The sequence below is a fragment of the Primulina huaijiensis genome, chromosome 16, assembly GCF_012295235.1.
Source record: "Primulina huaijiensis isolate GDHJ02 chromosome 16, ASM1229523v2, whole genome shotgun sequence".
In the NCBI taxonomy this organism is placed as follows: Eukaryota; Viridiplantae; Streptophyta; class Magnoliopsida; order Lamiales; family Gesneriaceae; genus Primulina; species Primulina huaijiensis.
Window position 1 is genome coordinate 19,812,286 of NC_133321.1, and position 19,027 is coordinate 19,831,312.

The 19,027-nt window shown below is 34.5% G+C and overlaps 2 protein-coding genes and 1 pseudogene across 4 annotated transcripts; 2 read left to right on the forward strand and 1 right to left on the reverse strand.

Moving 5' to 3' along the window:
• The first annotated feature begins 5,892 nt into the window (after positions 1 to 5,892).
• Positions 5,893 to 7,877, forward strand: LOC140961121 (D-amino-acid transaminase, chloroplastic-like; annotated as a pseudogene).
• A 667-nt stretch (positions 7,878 to 8,544) lies between these two features.
• On the forward strand, positions 8,545 to 14,471 carry LOC140961283 (TOM1-like protein 9). Of its 3 annotated transcripts, none has more exons than XM_073419707.1 (10): positions 8,546 to 8,901; positions 9,778 to 9,856; positions 10,039 to 10,137; positions 10,229 to 10,342; positions 10,484 to 10,644; positions 11,907 to 11,988; positions 12,290 to 12,375; positions 12,676 to 12,867; positions 13,050 to 13,489; positions 13,640 to 14,471. In XM_073419707.1, the coding sequence occupies exons 1-10, from the start codon at positions 8,801 to 8,803 to the stop codon at positions 14,230 to 14,232; spliced, it is 1,947 nt and encodes a 648-aa protein (XP_073275808.1). In that variant the 5' UTR covers positions 8,546 to 8,800; the 3' UTR covers positions 14,233 to 14,471. The 3 variants fall into 3 exon arrangements, with proteins under 3 accessions (XP_073275809.1, XP_073275808.1, XP_073275810.1); XM_073419709.1 differs by having other exon boundaries at positions 9,783 to 9,856; XM_073419708.1 differs by lacking the exon at positions 10,039 to 10,137 and having other exon boundaries at positions 8,545 to 8,901.
• Positions 14,472 to 14,645: 174 nt separating this feature from the next.
• Positions 14,646 to 18,576, reverse strand: LOC140961286 (uncharacterized). Its single transcript, XM_073419711.1, has 13 exons — positions 18,367 to 18,576; positions 17,677 to 17,753; positions 17,513 to 17,593; positions 17,238 to 17,366; positions 17,067 to 17,153; positions 16,631 to 16,684; positions 16,365 to 16,455; positions 16,204 to 16,274; positions 16,057 to 16,126; positions 15,878 to 15,930; positions 15,477 to 15,570; positions 15,283 to 15,380; positions 14,646 to 14,968 (listed from the first exon to the last, which is right to left on the reverse strand). The coding sequence occupies exons 1-13, from the start codon at positions 18,440 to 18,442 to the stop codon at positions 14,879 to 14,881; spliced, it is 1,071 nt and encodes a 356-aa protein (XP_073275812.1). The 5' UTR covers positions 18,443 to 18,576; the 3' UTR covers positions 14,646 to 14,878.
• Positions 18,577 to 19,027: the final 451 nt, after the last annotated feature.

A 19,027-nucleotide genomic window follows, 5' to 3' on the forward strand; every position in this document is an offset into this window, starting at 1 on the left:
CAAATTTGACTTCGGTCTTTATTTTTTACTAGACAACAACGTTATGTTTTATGTTCGAAACTCATATTTATGAAAAAACAACAAATTAAATGAATTCAAATTTTAATGCACGAGGTTGTATTTTTTATTTTTGTTTTTGTTTTTTTTTTTATAATAGTTCTGCCCTTTCTATGATGAATATAATTATTTATTGAACTTTACAACTTCATGTACATTATTCAACAACCATAATAAATTCTATAAAAAATGATTGAAGCAGAGATTAATTTTTTATAAGTAAGTAAAAAGTGTGTACTAGGCAGCTCAAAATATTAAAGAATGAGTACAAAAATATTAAGATGTCACCTATATGTAATAATGAAATATTAGTTCGCATTCATAGTGTTGGGAATGTAACTAAAGTTCTATAATTGTTAATAAGATGAAAATATAATTTCATTGAAATTAGATTTTTTAGGTAAAGCCCAAAAATGCATTCATAAGGGTTTATGCCTAAAGTGGACAATAATATATCATTGTAGAGATATATGTATTTCATTGTACAGTAAGTGATATCAGAGTCATGATCTAAATCGAGCCAAGTGGATGGAATATTCAGATACTTAAATGAAAGATGTGAGGGCTCCCGATAAATTCATGAACTCTCGAGAGAGGTTAAGCTTCATGTCCCAATGCAATATATATGAGTGACCTTGTTTTGAATGTATGATCACCAAAATTGAGAGGACGGAAGAATGGGTATGAGGGGAGGCCCGGACCATGCGAATAATGGTGGTCCTTTGTTTGAAGGGAGGATGGCTGAGAATGCAAGTAAAATCCCACGTTGACAATATCATATGTTTTCATCGATGGAAAAATTTTGTCGAGGAAATTCTCGGAAAATTTACCACTATATCAAAAGCTAATAACTAATAGAGTTGGATATATGACTAGTACTTCTTAGATCTATCTTCAAACTTTATCAAAGGCAACGACACTTTGGACGATTCATTGCGAGTGTGATAATCATTTATAAATCCACTGATAAAAAGTTCGAACGTTTCTTAAATATTAATTATGATCATAGATGATAAAATTAAAAGAAAAGCCAAATAAAATAATTGTTTAGTATTAGTTGCTTTGTGGACGAGTCTTTTTAAATTGATCGTCTTAGCAAGAGTATGTCTTTTGTGATATGGTCTCACGAATCTTTATTTGTGAGACGGGTCAACTCTACCGATATTAACAATAAAAAATAATATTCTTAGCACCCAAATAAGAGATCCGTCTCACAAAATACGACCAATGAGACCATCTCACACACGTTTGACCCCTTAGCAATGGGTTGGAAATCATTCAATATCGGGCCTTTTGATTTTGTTTTTAGTTTTTAGTTTTTGGGTTTGTTTCTCACATATTATATTTTTATATTATGGGAAATAAATATAAGACTCCATGTTATAGTTATTATCCAAAAGCTAGATGTATTAAATATAAATCTGTGTTTTCCTTTAACTGAAATTAAATAATGGCTCATATTTGGGTGGGTTTGTTTCCCTACACATTTAAAGTAAATGGTTCGATTATTATAATTCATTTTTAATAGACAAGGATTATGCATAAAGATATAAAATTTTCAATGGATATGAAAAAATGATATATTATTTAATTGTAATTCCAAAATTAAAATAATATCAAACTAAATAATCGCGTGATAAAAAAAAAACAACTTTAAAATTTATTTTAATTTATTATATTTTATTTTAGACTTCCGGGGAATCCATGAGGCAGAGGGGGCAATAAATTCCAAATGTTCTTTCATAGATAATAATGATAATAAAGTTGTAAATGCACTAATGTACGTTGGATGACACATCAATCCATAAATATTAATGATTTTATTCATAAGGCTGATCCATAATGTATACCAATAATCCTGTGTATTAAGTAGTCTTCTTTATATAATATATTTACGGTGTTGATTAATTTCTTATAAAAATTTTAGAGATTTTTATTCAAAATTTGGAGAATATTTTTTTATAATTAGCTTTAAATCTTTTATCCAAAAAAAAAAGTTATTACAACAACCTGTTTTAGTAATTAAATTCTAAAAATAACTAAGTGGTTTGTCAATTATAATCAATAATTTAAAAATAATTAAAATAAAATTAATTATGTTACAAATTTGTGCACGTGTATTTCTAGTATATAAAAAAGCTGTTCCTAAATATGGAATAGAAAATTCAAAATTGTGTGGTGCTCCTCTCACTTGGGAACTAGTTTCGACTTCCGAGGGAAGATTTATCCTAGCTATAGGTCTATAGGCTACGTGTAACATAGACCTGTCTTGAATAAGTTTAAATATGACAAACAAACAGGCACAGAAAATTTAAAATTGTCATATAATTGAATTGAATTATTTTGCCTATCCAATAATTTTCAAATTAACCAATTATAACATATTAAATAATAATATCGAGTTCAATATATACTGCTAATATTAAATATAAGGCATTCTATCATATGATTACATTCGGCTCAAATACGTGCAGTTAGCATGGCGTAAATACGTGTTAAACTCAAAGATTTACTTAACACGAGTTCGACTTATAGCGATTGCGAGTTCCTCAGTAAAAAATAGTTATTTTGTGTAATGCACATTTGAATGACATGATATTACTTAAAGTAATCAGTTATATGATAGCTAATATATATGTACGTACTGCTTCGATAAAGTTTGACCATTATGATACGTAATATTTTAGAAGGAGAAGAAAAACATTCCTATTCGTCACGTAAATTTTCAAGACGATGCTTGATTGATGTATATTTTATAATATAATAAGCTATGAATATTTAATGAAAATATAAAGTATTACCGTGAATATTTAACTAATTATAAGTTAATTTGATATTTATATGCGCACTAATGATTGCTAGATTCAAACAATTTATAAGTGCGATACCGCTATACATTTATTTACTTATTATTTATTAGCATATATAATGATACTTTATGTTCAATCAAATATCATTTTGCGATATTGAAGATTATTTAGTTTACACTCGAGGCGTTCATGTTTGATTTGAGAAGCCACAAGTCAACAATTAATTTAGTTTAAAAGTCACATATATTAAATTAATTAAAATAGTGCAATTATAAGAAAATGGGGGACTTGCACGTTTTATAAATCAGAAAAAAGGAAGTTTTTAGCTCCACCTGAGATTAGATTGTTGGCTTTACACAAGTTAAAGTGAAAGTGAAAGTGCCCCATCTCCCACGGATTAATTTGTAAAAATTCGGAAATAAATTAGGGCTTTCTAATTTTTTTAATTTGATGAGCTATGATACTGAAAAATATGTATTAGATGAACTATGTTCCATATAATATAATTACTTTTATTTCAGATAAATATATGTAAAGTCTGATCTGTATGTGTAGTAACAAAATCTAAATCTAAAAGACTAATCCATATTTTTTTTAATGACGATAGAACCTACTGTGACTTCGATGTGTACTGAGTAAATATTCAAACTAATGCAATAACTTACAAACCACATTAATCAGGTAAACTGCAAAGAGCATATTATGTGCGACGGGCTCGTTGGAAAAAAATATTGGTTAGTGAATCAAACTTCTTATCATTGGTCAAATATTCATCTATTCCACTAAATCAAACATATCTTATAGACTTCCTTTTCCCTTCTAATTCTTAATAAAAGTGGGGTTTCCACTCTTCCCAGTTGGTTAAAAAAAAAACAATAATTATTATTTTTTTGTGATTTAGTAGTGAACTCGAAAGCGGGGTAGAGATATTCCGCTTTTTAAAGGTAATGGTCATGAATTTTTTTTTAAAAAAAATTGATGTTGTTTAAAATGTTATTATGTTCCCAAAATTTAATGCTCATCAAATCATGAGGTTTCGGTTGAGACTTGAGTGTGATATAAGAATGACATGGGAGTGAAGATAAATTTTTCAAGAACATTTATGAATGTCACTTCATTTAAATATCATCTTCATATTTAAGTAACTAATTAAGTTCTACGAATGGAATAAAACACCTTGAGTTTATTTTTTTTTCTATAAAAACTCTTATGAGACTGTCTCACTAATCAATTTTATTAGATAAATCTCTTACCCGAACCATAAAAATATTATTTTTTTGACAAAATAGTAATTTTCACTATATGTATGAACCGAGTCGATCCAAAAAATATAAATTAGTGAGACCGTCTCATTCGAAATCTAATATTTTTTAAATGGGATTTGGCATCACGTTATGTCATAAGTTTAATGTATTATAAGATCAAACCTTGTTGATCTTGAAAAAACCACCACAATCATAAATGACATATACCTCTTTTAGTACAAAATATATTTGAATTTCAACATAGATGATAGGGAAAAATTCCTCACAACCATATGATGGAAAAATAAAAACTTATTATGACAAGTAGTTTTATTTCAAAGAATTAATAATAAAATAAATAAAGTGACTCGGTGTTGAATCTTATTCTTGGATGATTAGTTTTATTTATTTTTAATTTTCAAAAATTCGGCATGACGTCATAAAAGTGGAAGTACGGGCCTTGGATTGGGCTGTCCAAATTGTAGATGCTATATTGACGCCCAACTGAAAATTAGTACACATTAGCTCTTAAGTATTGGCCCATCGGGAAAAGTTTATATACCAACTAGTGCTCAATATCTCACGTCACAACCATTTCGCCATCCACATTGTTCTTTCTCAATCCACCTCATTCATGATTCCAATTTCTAAGTCCATCCTTGAGCACCTAGTATTAATAAGCCTAAAATTTATGATAACTGTCACACGCTGAGTCTCTATTCGTTCATACTTAACGAAAATGATTAGTTCAAATTGTAATAGAAGTTCATTGTAATTTTTTATAAATCACTTTAAATTTTCATTTTTAACCGATAGGATGAATATAACATTCATTACCTCATTGACATTTATCAAGCCCAGCATCTTGCTTACAAAAATCCAAGCCCGTTAAACACATAAAAAAATCTTTAAATAGAAGAGAACCTCATTATCCAAAGTACACTATCTCATTTTTTTTATTTGAGGTCTCCAACTTTCAGAGAATATATTTGATGTTTACTGACTTGAACGTCAGAGTGTCTACATCAGGAAACCTCGGACACCTCTGACGTTTGTTCGTGACACAAGTGACGACCCACTAAGTTTGATGTTTACTGGTCTATGGCTACAAGGATTTGTCTATGCCAATTTTCTAAGCTAGTCGTCTATGCCAGTCGTTTATACCAATCGCATATGACTACGTTGTTAAGTCTACGACCTAATCATCTACGAGACTCTGACTACATGGACCATTTACAAACCATTTGGATATTCCAATTTCGATCTACATAATCCGAGCAATTATATTTTTGGCTACATTATATTGGCGACATTTGTGGGAAACTGTCACCTAGTCACTGAGAATGCAGACACGATCAAAAGCAGTTCATCACATCAACAATGATCCAGCGCGTTCATCTCTCGCTCCTCACCAACGGCAGGAGTTCCTTATTACAACTGAGGCTCAGAAAGAGACGACCTCTCGTGCCGCAATTGAAAAAATGACTCACTATCTAGCATCCCAAAAACATGGCAGCGATAACAGGCTCACACGCTATAATGAGAGGATTTCATGAGAAAGAGAGGTGATCGGGACTAAGAACGTGCCAACCATATCAATCATGGGAAGGGGACAACACTTCAGTTGAAAGAGGTTGATAGCCATGCTCCACCTCCCTGCCAAGAGCTTCATATTACAAGAGGAGAAGAAAGCTCTCTCGAAATTTTACCGGCTCGACGTAGTCGTTTCTCTCCTACCATCTTGGCCGAAGCACTACCCATATGAGTGAAAGATATTGAACATGCCCGAGTATAATGGGATGAGTGATCCACAAGATCACCTCGACAGGTTTTACACTACGACCGAACTGTTTGATATCAGTGATGCCACTTACTATAAGATATTTCAGACTACTTTTTCAGGTTTTGCCTTCTCTTGGTTCGACAAGTTACCTCCCAAACTATAAGAATCTTGGTGCAATTCACTCAGCGTTTATGCATCAATTTTTTTTTTTCAATATAAAGTACCCGAATATAGAATCATATTTGTTCACCATAATCCTAAAAGAATCAGAAGGTCTACGAGAATATGTGCAGTGGTTCACCCAAGAAGTTTATAATGTTCCGCATGTCAACCATGACTTGTTAGCAAGAATAAAGCAGCAAAACCTTCTCCACAGAAGATTTAAGAAGTCAATAGCAGGAAAATCTCCAAAAATTCTAGAAGAATTACTTGAAAGGGTGAAAAATACATACCCGTATAGGAATATGTTGGTCACAAACAACGAATAGCAGAACAATCCTTCCATACTCAAAATAAAAATAAAAAATACAAGTTTATCTAACTAATATTTTAATTTTTGGGATCAAGAAATGCAACCACATCCGAATTACAGGGTAACCTCCTCCATTGATAGTCGACCAGTTGCTGTTTTTGTCTGAAGCCAATGACCATGCAAAGTATACTTCTAGGTCCTTGTAGAAAGCCTAGCAAGTGAACAAATTAATCCCAGAGTAGAATTCAAAAGTTTAGCCAATGTCCGGTGCTCTTTAATAACTGGAACAATGGGATGCTCATTCCTGAAATAAAAAAAGCTTCAATTGGTCCAACAATCTCTGAAGCAAATAAATTCAGTGATCGAACATTGTTACGTCACCATCAGTGGTGAGCAAGTTACTTTGAAATCTGAAGACCATACTTATATCGTGACCATCCAGTATTTGATCAAAACAAAAATGATCGCACAAAAGATGAGTTTGTTATTCTTTTCTAATCTAAACAGATAAAAAAGAAAATTATTCTAAAAATTAAGCATTTTGTGAATAAGAAAATGTTTTGAGATGTATTTTCTTAATAAAAAATACAATGGTGTAAAAAATGTAATCTTGTTCAGGTGGAATGAACTAGACTGTATCATTGGTTCAGCAGTCATGGCCAAGATAAATCTCCTCTTCAGCACAGAAAGCATCAAATGGATACTCATACAAACAGTGGGCGCTTCGAAGTGCAGAATTAATGGATCGTTAAGATACTGGCTCTCAGCGGGACCTGGCGATTCCAGTTATATCCATCTGACTGCCTGGAGTCATCCCTTCATGCCATTGTAATTCAAGATGAATCTCCTTCAAATTACAAAAACATCAAAGCAGTAACTTCATCAATCCCGATAAAACCACCCCAATTCGCTGTTATGAAAAAGCGTGAATTATCTCCCAAATGTACTGTCAAAATGGAGGCGGAAAAAAATGGTGCATATGCTGCTATTTGGCTGGATGACAGAGGATATATTGCCGAAGGGCCTAATATGAAGGTGGCTTTTGTTACGAAAGAAAAGGAGCTTGTGATGCCTAAATTCGACAAGATTCTCAGTGGGTCCACTGCAAAGAGAGTTCTATTTCTCGCTGAAGGGCTGGCGAAAGAGGGAAAATTTCAAGGGATACGAGTGGGAAACATGACCTTAGAGGAAGGGAAGCAAACAGATGAAATGATGCTTATTGGAAGTGGTGTACTCGTTCGTGCAGTAACACAATGGGACGATCAAGTAATCGGGGACAGTGAGGTTGTCTTTAAGCAACTTGGGATAATCCCTTGTTGGAGAACTATAAATAGATGTGATTGGATTGTTTTTGATAGCCTTTATAGTTTTGTTTCAAACGTCCAGTCTAGTTCTTGGTCGTGTAACACGAAATGCTTGTTTCTTTCTTGGCAGGTGACGAAGGCTCGATAGTTCGAACTCTGCTGAATCTGATACTCGAGGACATGAAATCAGGACCAGCCACGGTGAGAATTCCGGTTACTTATTAGCCAGTTGGTTTGGAGTGTTGTACGTATATATGGATCAAACAATGATCTTAAGAAACCACAAAGTGAATCGAACATCAACTTTAAAATTCTTGTGATATGCTGTTTTAGGGATTGTTATATTCAAGCATCAGCTTGCCTTTGGTGTATAAGGCATTTCATTGCATAAAGCAGTTGTTTTGCTTGAGAAGCAAGAGATTCATTAGCTATTCATGATTTTAAAAAATAATGATTAAATTCTATTAATAACAGAAATATAAATAAATGGACTAAAGGTTCTTAAAAATAATTCGAAATATGTAAGTATTTTATAAAATAGGTTAAAATATGCAACTTGCAAGTTGTAGTCAGATAAAGGAAGAAGTTGCAAGAAAGGAAAAAAAATCTGATTTAATTAAAAATTATTGTATTTTGTGCGATTATAGTTTTAACGTTTATTTATTGCAAAAAAGCTGATTATAGACACAATTTTTTTTAAAACTCGATTTTATTTAATCGATGTTGATTATAAATATTAAATAATACTCATTATTGGTTGCACCACTGAGCCTTTTTTGTTTTGGAAACAAATTGGAACGATCCTGAGGGTCGGCTAAATCCATCACCATCAAATAAATCAGGGGTCAACATTATAAAGCTCCACGCGTCACGTTTCGATTGAAGTTTTTTCATCCCCGCCCCTTCCCACATTCGGTAATATTCTCAACAGAATTGATAAATACCAGCGATCGGATCCCCCGAGATTATCATTTTTGTCTCTTTTTTCAGGATTTATTTATTGTTTTTTTTTTTTTTTTATCAATTCATACGCATTTCTTGAGGCGCTGAGGAGAGACAGTTGTGATTTCAATTTTTTGTTTTTATTTTTTCTCTGTGGCGAGGGTTTTCATTATTAGGGTAGGCGAACAATGGTGAATTCTATGGTGGAAAGAGCAACTAGTGACATGCTAATTGGACCTGATTGGGCTATGAACGTTGAGATCTGTGATATATGCAATCACGATCCTGCGTAATTTTCTATACTCGCGTTTTTTGATTTGGTTATTTTCCTGGCATTAGTTTTGTAGCTATTGAATGGGAAATGATTCTATTCTTCTTGGATGTTTGAAACTGCCAGTGTTCGTTAATTTTTGTTTCGATTAGCATACGTCGTGGACAATAATTGGAAATAAAGGCTTGTTCCTTGTATGACTGAAATAAGTAGTGTTCTTTAATTTCTTGCGGTTTGGAAATGGTTTTGTTCTCGATTTTTTTTTATGGGGAAATAAATTCTTGTTTCTTGAATACTTGACGTTACAATTGTTCTCTACATATCTATATAAAATATATACAAATTCATGATAAAATTCTGTATGGCATCATTAACATGCTGTCCTGGGAATTTGACAAGACTCTTTTACAGGAAACAAAGTAAATTAATAAATAAATAGACATGTGCATTTCTATTCGAGAATTCTTGAGTGCTTGAAGTTACTTGTATTCTTGAATTTTCTTTAGAGTTCTTTATTTTTTTCCAACATATAACTGCTGATGATGGAATGCGATATAATATTTGTTTTAGCTCTGTGAACATGCCCATGCTATTTTTTGTGCTTATTGGCTGACTGAAATCAGCTTTAGATGGTTCAAGTTGCTTCTACTATATAGTTCCAAGTAGCAAATGAGCCACAGATAAATTATTATACCCCATTGGAGACAAGGGATTTGTTCTTTGTTTGCGTGCTTGTGTGTGGGTGGGTGGGGGGTTTAACAGGATGTTCACTGGTAGATACAAGAAAATTGAACTCCCCCTTGATGAAATTGGTTTGCTTATTGTTTGATAGTAAATTGATGGTTAGTTTTTGATGACATCTGTTTTTGTTTTGTTGCCTTCTCTTTGCCCCAGACAAGCCAAAGACGTAGTGAGAGGTATAAAGAAGCGTCTTGGTAGCAAAAATCCAAAAGTCCAACTCCTCGCCCTGACAGTAAGCTTGATATTTCACTCCTGAACAAATATCATTTTCCCTTTGTTTCATGCGGATAGGTTCTGCATTCTCATTTGGTATAATAATCCAAATATGTCTTAATTGTGGTGGCTACCATTTGGTCGGAATTGGATGCAATAAATTTAATCTTACCATCACATTGTTTTCTTTTCATTCTTTAGCTTTTAGAAACCATTGTGAAGAATTGCAGTGACATAGTTCATATGCATGTTGCTGAGAAAGATTTGCCTCATGAGATGGTGAAAATTGTGAGAAAGAAGGTGATCTAGTTCTATGTATTGTTCCTGCTGTTTGTTTTCTCTTTCTTGGTCTTCTGCCTCAGTTTTACTGACATAAAATTTGCTATTGCAGCCAGATTTTCATGTAAAAGAGAAGATATTAATTCTAATAGATACTTGGCAAGAAGCCTTTGGAGGAACTCGAGCGAGATATCCCCAATACTTTACAGCATACCAGGATTTACTGGTATCGTGCTAGGATCCTTTTATCTTGTTCTTTTCATTTCAATTTTTATGCCTGATATGTGATGGTTGATATTGCTTTTTTTATTTTTTTTTTATTTTTCTTGAATCTTTGGAATCTATGGCAAATTGGCAATTTTATCAGCGGCTTGGAGCAGTTTTCCCTCAGAGATCGGATCGGTCAACACCTGTTTTTACTCCACCACAAACGGTTCCTCTGACATCTTATCCGCAAAATCTTCGTAATTCTGAATCTAGACCTGATGCAACCGAGTCTTCTGCTGAAGCTGAGTTTCCGACGTTGAGGTATTTTATTATATTTGGCCTCATTTAAGTTCCATCTTTTTCGCTCAGAATGATTTGAATTGTCAATGTATTTTCATCAAAAGTGGCAAAAACGAGCCAAGTTGATATATGGGTATCATGCTGTAGAAAACAGGATTTACTCTGGATCCTATGTCTTTGTTTCTATTGCACATGGCACTGCATAAAATTAACGCCGAATTATAAACAGGGAAGTAATTAATTGATCTTTTGGCACCTTGATAGCACTCTTGAGATAAATTAACCTTTTTAAGCTCAAGAATCCATGTAGTAGTCAGAAGACAATTTTCGAAATGGTTAAGAGGATTTGGTGAATTTGGATTTCCGATGAGCTTATCCAGGATGATGACGAAGTAATGGAGCTCATAGGTCAATATCTTGGCATGTACAGTTTGTCTTAATGTCCTAATCAATGTTTTCATAACCGGACCGTGAACTGATCTACCTTAAAAAAATGGTCCGACCGATCCGATCGGTTTAACCGGACGGTCGGACCGGAATACTATTATAATATATAAATATTAATTTTATATGATGAATAATATTTTTAAAATTTTTAAAACCTAAACTTTTGTATATAAAATTATAAATACACGAAAAAATATATTTACCAAAGTTTAAAAATTAAATAACTATCTACATATATTTAAAATACCAATTATAGTTATATATTTTTTAAAAACAAAAACAATAAATTAAATAACCGAGTATTACTAAAATAATATTTTTACGAAGTTCAAATGCCAAATAATAATGTATATATATAACAAAATATTAAATTTAAGATTTTAAAAAATTAAAAATTTAATTTTTCAAAAAAATAAAATAAATCGAAAAACCGGTTCATTCGACCAGTTCTTGACCGATTTTGACAGATAAAATGGTTTTTAAGGGTGTTACAGGTCGGACTAGTGATCGGTTCTCACTCGAACCAGTCGTACCGGCCGGTCCCCCGGTTTTGAAAACACTGATTCTAATGCAAATTATAATGTCATTTGGAAAGCCTTAACTAGTGAAACTCTGTGCCATTTCATTTGTAAGATCTAATGTAAAGCCCTATGGGCTATGATCCTATTTCTTCTGATATTATGTGATCATATCTGTTCCTCTGTTAACAAAGCTGTTCTGCTCTTGTTCTTAGCAATTAATAAGTGTGAAATCAGGCACTATTATAGTTTTGCTGTGAGGCTTAGTTTATTATGGCAGTTAAGTAATCATTGATCCATTGTCCTTTTTGGTTTTAGCTTGACAGAAATTCAAAATGCACGTGGTATCATGGATGTCCTTGCAGAAATGCTGAGTGCTTTGGATCCTAGTAACAAAGAGGTATGCTTTTCTCACATTATATCACCACGAAATTTCTGGGTATCTATCACTGGAAGTGGGTATTACTTGAGCAACAATGTAATTCAATTGGGAAAATTTGTGGCTTCCCATTGTCTTCCTATCATTTGAAGTGACAATGAATAGCTTTGAGCATTTTTCTATTTATTAAATTGGTGAAGTACTTTCATTGGCTATATATATGCAAGCTAAACTAATATAATACTAATATGATGCATAATGCTTCGAAATATTTTGATAAACTATGAGATATTGACAATTTATGTGCTTTTTTGGATGTCAGGGAATCAAACAGGAGGTCCTTGTTGATCTGGTGGAACAGTGTCGTACATACAAGCAAAGAGTAGTGCACCTTGTCAACTCGACTTCGTAAGGCCATGTCTTACTTCTACTCCTACTTGTCATGTGTTTTTGTTTTGTTGAGATTTGGTTCTCCAGGTCCCATCTATGGATGTTTACTTGTCCTTTTCTTTAAACTGAGGTTTTTTCTAAAGCTGAACGATTGGCTAGATCCTTAAAGATGGAGCACTCTATGGAACCTCATGCAGTCTTTTGAGCATATGTCACATTCTGTATTGCAACAGATGAAAATGTGATTTTGTAGGAGTTATATCTCACTATCTCAGTTATACTCCCCATTGCTGAATGTGGTTATTTTTCCTGATATAGGGATGAATCACTTTTATGTCAAGGACTAGCACTGAATGATGATTTGCAGCGTGTACTGGCTAAGCACGAGTCAATTGCCTCCAGAACTACCTCAGTTCAATCTGAGAATCCAAAGCCTGAACCTACTCAAGCCTTGGTCAATATTGACACTCCTTTTATAGACACTGGCGACAGCAATCAATCAGACAGAGGGTAAATTTTTTATTGTTTATTTATTGAACTGTGATAGATTTTTATATGGAAATTTATTGTCCAAAAATAAATATTTTGTTAATACTCTATGATTCAGATGACAATTCCTTCTTGCTTGTGTACAAGTTGACCATTAAAAAGAAGTTGGATTTAACAAACTCAGATGTGAATACCATTTGCAGATCTACATCCAGTACTAGCTTAGGGACACAGTTACTACCTGCTCCTGTGGAAACTAATAGTCAGTCCACAACTTCAGCCAATGCTGATCCTAAGATAGATCTTTTGAGTGGTGATGACTTCAACTCGCCTACAGCAAATTCACGGGCACTTGTTCCTGTGGGAGAGCCTCATCCAGCAAGTCCTGTTGCATCGCAGCAGAATGCCCTCGCTCTTGTTGACATGTTTTCACAGAGTAATAACAATCAACCTGCGAATCCCATTGGGCAGGTAAATCCGTCATCATACCAGTTTCAGCAACCAAATTTCCAATCTCCACAACCTTCGGTTTATCCAAATGGTAGTGTGTCTGGTCCAATGCTACCCCAATATGAACAGTCAGCTTCTTCTGCGTGGAATGGTCAGATAACCCAGCAACAGCAGCCAGCTTCCCCTTCTTACGGTTCACCTCTAATTTATTCATCATTTTAATTATTATGTATAGTTTGTTGGTGTTAAGTTCTCGATTTTGGATAGCCACCCTTCGCCCTGCCCTCACCAAAGAAAAATAAATAAATATTAGCCATTTGAGCTGCACCTATTTGTCCAACAGGTGCTCAAAGTGGCGGTGCATTTCCACCTCCACCATGGGAAGCTCAGCTAGACGACTCTCGGCCAGCCATTAACCACCCTCAACAAATGCAAGTCACGAATGTAGCCGTTCATCTCCAGCCATCACCTAACGTAACATATATTCCAGGATCACCAACTGTGCCAATCACCGGTAGCCATTTCTCGGGGATGAATAATCTTCCAGTGCAGAACAACCAAATAGTGCCTCAACCTGTCCAGAATCAGCTACCCATGGGGATGTATCCTCAGCCTCTGCAATCCGGCCAGATGACTTACGTGTATTCTCAACAGATGTATGGAGACCAAACAGTTCCCTATGGCTACAGCTATGGTTGTGGCTATGGATATGTCCAAGGCCCACAGCATAATGCTCAATTCCTGGAGCAAAACATGTCTGGATTGTCTATGAGGGATGATACCGCCTTAAGGACTGGTTCTTATGCGGTTTCCACTCCTTCCTATGTGCCCCCTGGAAAGCCCAATAAGCCAGAAGATAAACTATTTGGAGATCTTGTTGATATCACCAAGTTCAAGCCAGCAAAATCCACCCCAGATAGAGCTGGGAGCATGTGAGATGGACTCGTTTTGCCTGGGTCTATTATATTTTTCTTGCTGACCAACTTCACCACCTTATTTTTTAGAGAATATATTTACGTTTACATATATTCTTTACCTTCATCAATTGCATTGCTTGCGATTCTTCATTTGATTGTTTCTTTTTTCATTTAATTTCATTTCATGTGGAAACGAGAACTCTTGGTTAGGGTACAGTTGTCCGTTTGGATTAATCAGGTATATATGATTCTGCTGAAGTGTGCGTTTCCAGCATTTGCCTGAGTTTTATTTTTCCCCTTTTTGTGTTATAATTGCTCGAACATTTTCGCTCACGTTTCTGATGTTTTGATTTCGGTTGTTCAAATCTAGCTGAATGCCAGCTTTTCTCTTCATGAAAAGAATAATATGTTATTTTATTGGACAGGATAATTATGCCATTTGAAATCTTGCGTTGAGCTAAAATAATTGATAAAATAATCTGACAATTAAGTTCAATACAGATGCAAATGTAATTTTCAGCTTTTATCAAATTTTTTGACATGGGAGAACTGGATTACGCATCTCTATTACTTTGAGAACAGTACAACTATTAAAACACAACATGCTCTTGGCCTTGTTCTTATGATAAGTATGGGAGACTGAATTTGTTGTGGAAAGTTTACCTTCATGGAGTGAGGTGTTGATCGAACCAATCACTGGCCAGTTTGACCATCAAGGGTGTCATCTGATGCCCAATCCCAGATTGTACGACCAGCTGAATAAAAACAATTAGTTAGATTTTGATAGAAGGATTTGGATTTGAGAGAGGAATTTGAAAGAAGGTTTTTAATTAACTCCATCTTATAAGAATTTGAAATTCATTACACTAGCTGATAGACAAGTTAATAATGTAAAAGTAGGGATTTGAAATCCAGATTTAAAAAATGCACAAACAAGTGGAGTGAAATTAAATTGTGGATTTGAAATCCTCCACTCCAAATGCATCCTCAGATAAAGAAGCGCAATTAGCTGTATGGGAAACGGGGAAAAAGTATGCATGAATCTAAATTAGGGCCCGCGGGTTCAAACCTTGAATGCTTCAAGAGAATTGGCTTTATCATAAGATTCTCTGGCTTTTGATACTGGTTGTTCCAATCCTCCAATCGGACATCGAGGATCTTTTTCCCCTGAAACGACCATACGCTTGTTTCAGTTGAAGTGTAACAATCTCTAAGGATTAATATCATTAATTGTCGATTTTGAAGTTTAGTTAACGGCGGCACCATTCAAGATCAGCAGAGGACGTGGGGCAATGGCCGGTATTGTATGAGGAGAATCAAAACAAGAATCCAAACCAGGAGCTATCCTCTTCCATACCTGTTGAGCAATTTATGATCCATCAGGAGCTTAATTAAAATTCGGATTAAATCAAGTTTTTTTTTTACCAATTAAGAGCATTAAAAAAATCTTCATGGTCCTGGTAGGAATCATTTGATGCATGCGATTTGATCAATTTCTGAAATTAGGAATCTTGTCTATTTTCGTTTGTTAAATTAAGGGTTTTGTCTTCTTAGTATCAGGTTATTTGTCCTGATTCTGGGTTATAATATAATCATATTTTGAATGCATATACGAGAAAGATAAACCTCCAAACACCTGGCAGAGATGCAACAAGCACGTATACCTTCTCCACTACATCTTTGTTAATTGAAGTCTGGCCTAAATCAAGTCGTGCTTCTGTAACCAGGAAATTCTGAAATATCATTTATCCATTTATTTTCCAACAAGCAAATATAAAGTCGTAGAATGAGGTAATATAATGCATCGGAAAATTGTCGGATTCCTCCCAACGATCGCTCTCACCTTCAAATACAGCCTTGATGCTATCAACTCGACCTTTCCACATATCATGTTCAATGGCCCATCGAAATCCCTTAAAAATTATAATGTAAATATTCAGATGAAACTCAATTCTGGACATTGAAGACTCAGAAATCAGATATCACCAACCTGAACACCAATTATAGGGACAACGACTGTATAGCGAGTATCAGCAGCTGCAGCAAACCATGCATGCATTCCTGAAGGGTTAAATTTTATCTGTAAGTAGTTCCTCGGATATGAAACTTTGATACCATTACTGTATTTATCTAGGAGTGAATTTATCTGACCTCCAAGTGATTCACCAGTAATTCCTATCCGAGAAGGGTCCACGTCCTCCCTTTGAGAAAGATAATCCGCCAATTTTATTAAGTCCCATGTCTGCAAAACTCAATGTTAGCATATTTATGGAGGAGTTTATCGAAGTTCTCAAATTTTAAAAATTACTATTTAACGTTTAGTTTAACCAGACAAAACAGGAGGTACGTTGTAAAAGTAAAGTCCTACGTACTAATAAGAAATGGACTAAAATAAAACCCAAAATTGGCTGTAGTACCGTATCAAAAATGAATGGCATTGCAGTGGCGTTTTTCCATGACGACACCAGGGCCTGGATAAAAACAAAGAAAGCAGGACTATAACAGCATGAGAGAATAGCTTTCAATAATACGAATAGTAGTCAATTCTCATTAAGTAGGATGAAAGTATAAATGAAAACACTATCGCATAAAAAGCTTCAAAAGGGAAAAATAAGTCCCTTATTTATTCCCCATTATTCATGTTAAACATGTGCTTGCTATAAATTGTGGCAAACCACTCTGCTCAGAATGGTGAGCCATGGCAAACATGAAGGAAACTTAATGTCTTTGTCAAATCAAGGATCGAGATCTTACCATTTAAATTATTCTCACATCGTAATTATCTTTTTTCTGCAAATTAAATTTAATTTTGTCAAATTTTTTATACAAAAAGAAAGGATCAAGTGGATGTACATCTCGATAGGTTGTCAAGCTGCTGGCACGCTCTCCATGATAACGAGAATCAATTGCTACAGCTATGTAATCCCTTGAGGCGTAAGCCTGAAATTAAGGAATTAATGAAGCAATCTCCCGATCCCAAAAATTGGTAATGCCTTGAGCATCTAAAAAAGTACTTATGATTACCTCGAGCAATGGTCGCAACCACTCTTTGCATTTATTTGTACTATGTAAGAAGACAATTGTTGGTCTTCTCTTCTCACTGGTATCTTTCAGTTTCAATATTAGAACAGGCAGGCGTCCTTGGTCCCCAGCCTGGTTGGAAACATACTAGCAAATTCATTTTGAATGCAAAGAGATATAATAACCTACTGATTAGATGCAGAGTTCTGATGTTCAACAAATACAAAATACGAGTAGAGAAAACAGAGACAAAATCAAGAGCTGCTATAAGTAAAAACCTCCGTTATCAGGTAAAAGTTCTCCTCTTCAAGCAGTTCCTTAAAATTGAGAATGTCTTTTTTCGGACAAGATTCCATTGCCTGACGTACCACGAAACGATGATGCAGAGAAACTGTATTTTACAGGAGCATGATAAAAAAAACATCTTGAAGCACATTTAAACCTCACTGAAGGTTGGCTTTGAGGTTTCCTGGTACAACGGATCTCGTACAGGTTGAGTAGGTTCAACAGTCCAAGGAACTGCGTTAAATGAAAATATATATTTATTGGAAGGAGGATGCAGGGAAGAAATGGGGAGTGAATTTTTAAATTTGGCCAGAGGGCAAAATTAATGCCATTTCTTTTTCTTAACTTTTTCATTCTCCCTCGTTCACCATCAGCTTCTAAATTGGGTCTCCCAAGATAAAAGGAATGAATGAACCAGATCACAAGGTGATCTTTCTATCGACAGACCAACAAGAAGCACCTTTATATTTCACCAAGAACACACATGAACTATTCTTAAGATTCATTCATAAAATGTAATCAACTATCGCCAGTAAATAGCTTTCCATTCATAATTTATCCCCCTTCCCCAGTGATATGCTAAATAACCTAGGAAGCCATGTCTAACAGAATATCTGCGTCGCAACATATCAGAATGCAACACACTATCGAAACACATCAACATATATCAATGTATCATTGTCGAATCACAAGTCAACGTCAACTCAATAACACAAATCTAGCCACAGCTAGCAGATAATTTTTACCTGATTCATCACGTACCACAGGTAAAAGAAAAAAAAATATATCAACAGAAGATGCCAAATGCAGAAACACAATAAAAATGAGATAGAGCTCGCGAAAATACCTTCAGGAGTTCGACGGCTCCGGAGCATTTGCAGAAGTTCAGCACGAAGCTTCGACGCGTCGTCGGAGTATTCCATTCCCGGAGCGCCTGAGTACCGTTGAGGAGTTGTAGAATAGTTGATATTCGCGTTTCTGTTGAATTTATAGTTGGAAATGGAGGGTGCATTGGGTCGCACGTGTGCGATGATAGCGTTTGGCACGCGCCATAGTACTATCATATTCACAAGTGTTGCTGATTATGGATCAGCACGAAGAGCTTATTTGCAGCAAAAGGGGTTCGTTCTAACACATTTATTTGTTTATTATTATTATTATTATTATTATTNAATTAAATAACCGAGTATTACTAAAATAATATTTTTACGAAGTTCAAATGCCAAATAATAATGTATATATATAACAAAATATTAAATTTAAGATTTTAAAAAATTAAAAATTTAATTTTTCAAAAAAATAAAATAAATCGAAAAACCGGTTCATTCGACCAGTTCTTGACCGATTTTGACAGATAAAATGGTTTTTAAGGGTGTTACAGGTCGGACTAGTGATCGGTTCTCACTCGAACCAGTCGTACCGGCCGGTCCCCCGGTTTTGAAAACACTGATTCTAATGCAAATTATAATGTCATTTGGAAAGCCTTAACTAGTGAAACTCTGTGCCAT

Excerpts from the sequence above, each read along its gene's own strand:
- LOC140961283 (XM_073419707.1), top strand. The coding sequence starts at position 8,801 with ATGGTGAATTCTATGGTGGAAAGAGCAACTAGTGACATGCTAATTGGA. Across the intron at positions 9,857-10,038 it reads TCCAACTCCTCGCCCTGACA|CTTTTAGAAACCATTGTGAA; the intron begins GTAAGCTTGATA and ends TTCATTCTTTAG. Across the intron at positions 11,989-12,289 it reads TGGATCCTAGTAACAAAGAG|GGAATCAAACAGGAGGTCCT; the intron begins GTATGCTTTTCT and ends TTTGGATGTCAG.
- LOC140961286 (XM_073419711.1), bottom strand. The coding sequence starts at position 18,442 with ATGGAATACTCCGACGACGCGTCGAAGCTTCGTGCTGAACTTCTGCAA. Across the intron at positions 17,594-17,676 it reads CAAAGCCAACCTTCAGTGAG|GCAATGGAATCTTGTCCGAA; the intron begins GTTTAAATGTGC and ends GTGGTACGTCAG. Across the intron at positions 15,381-15,476 it reads TCCTCTGCTGATCTTGAATG|GGGAAAAAGATCCTCGATGT; the intron begins GTGCCGCCGTTA and ends TGGTCGTTTCAG.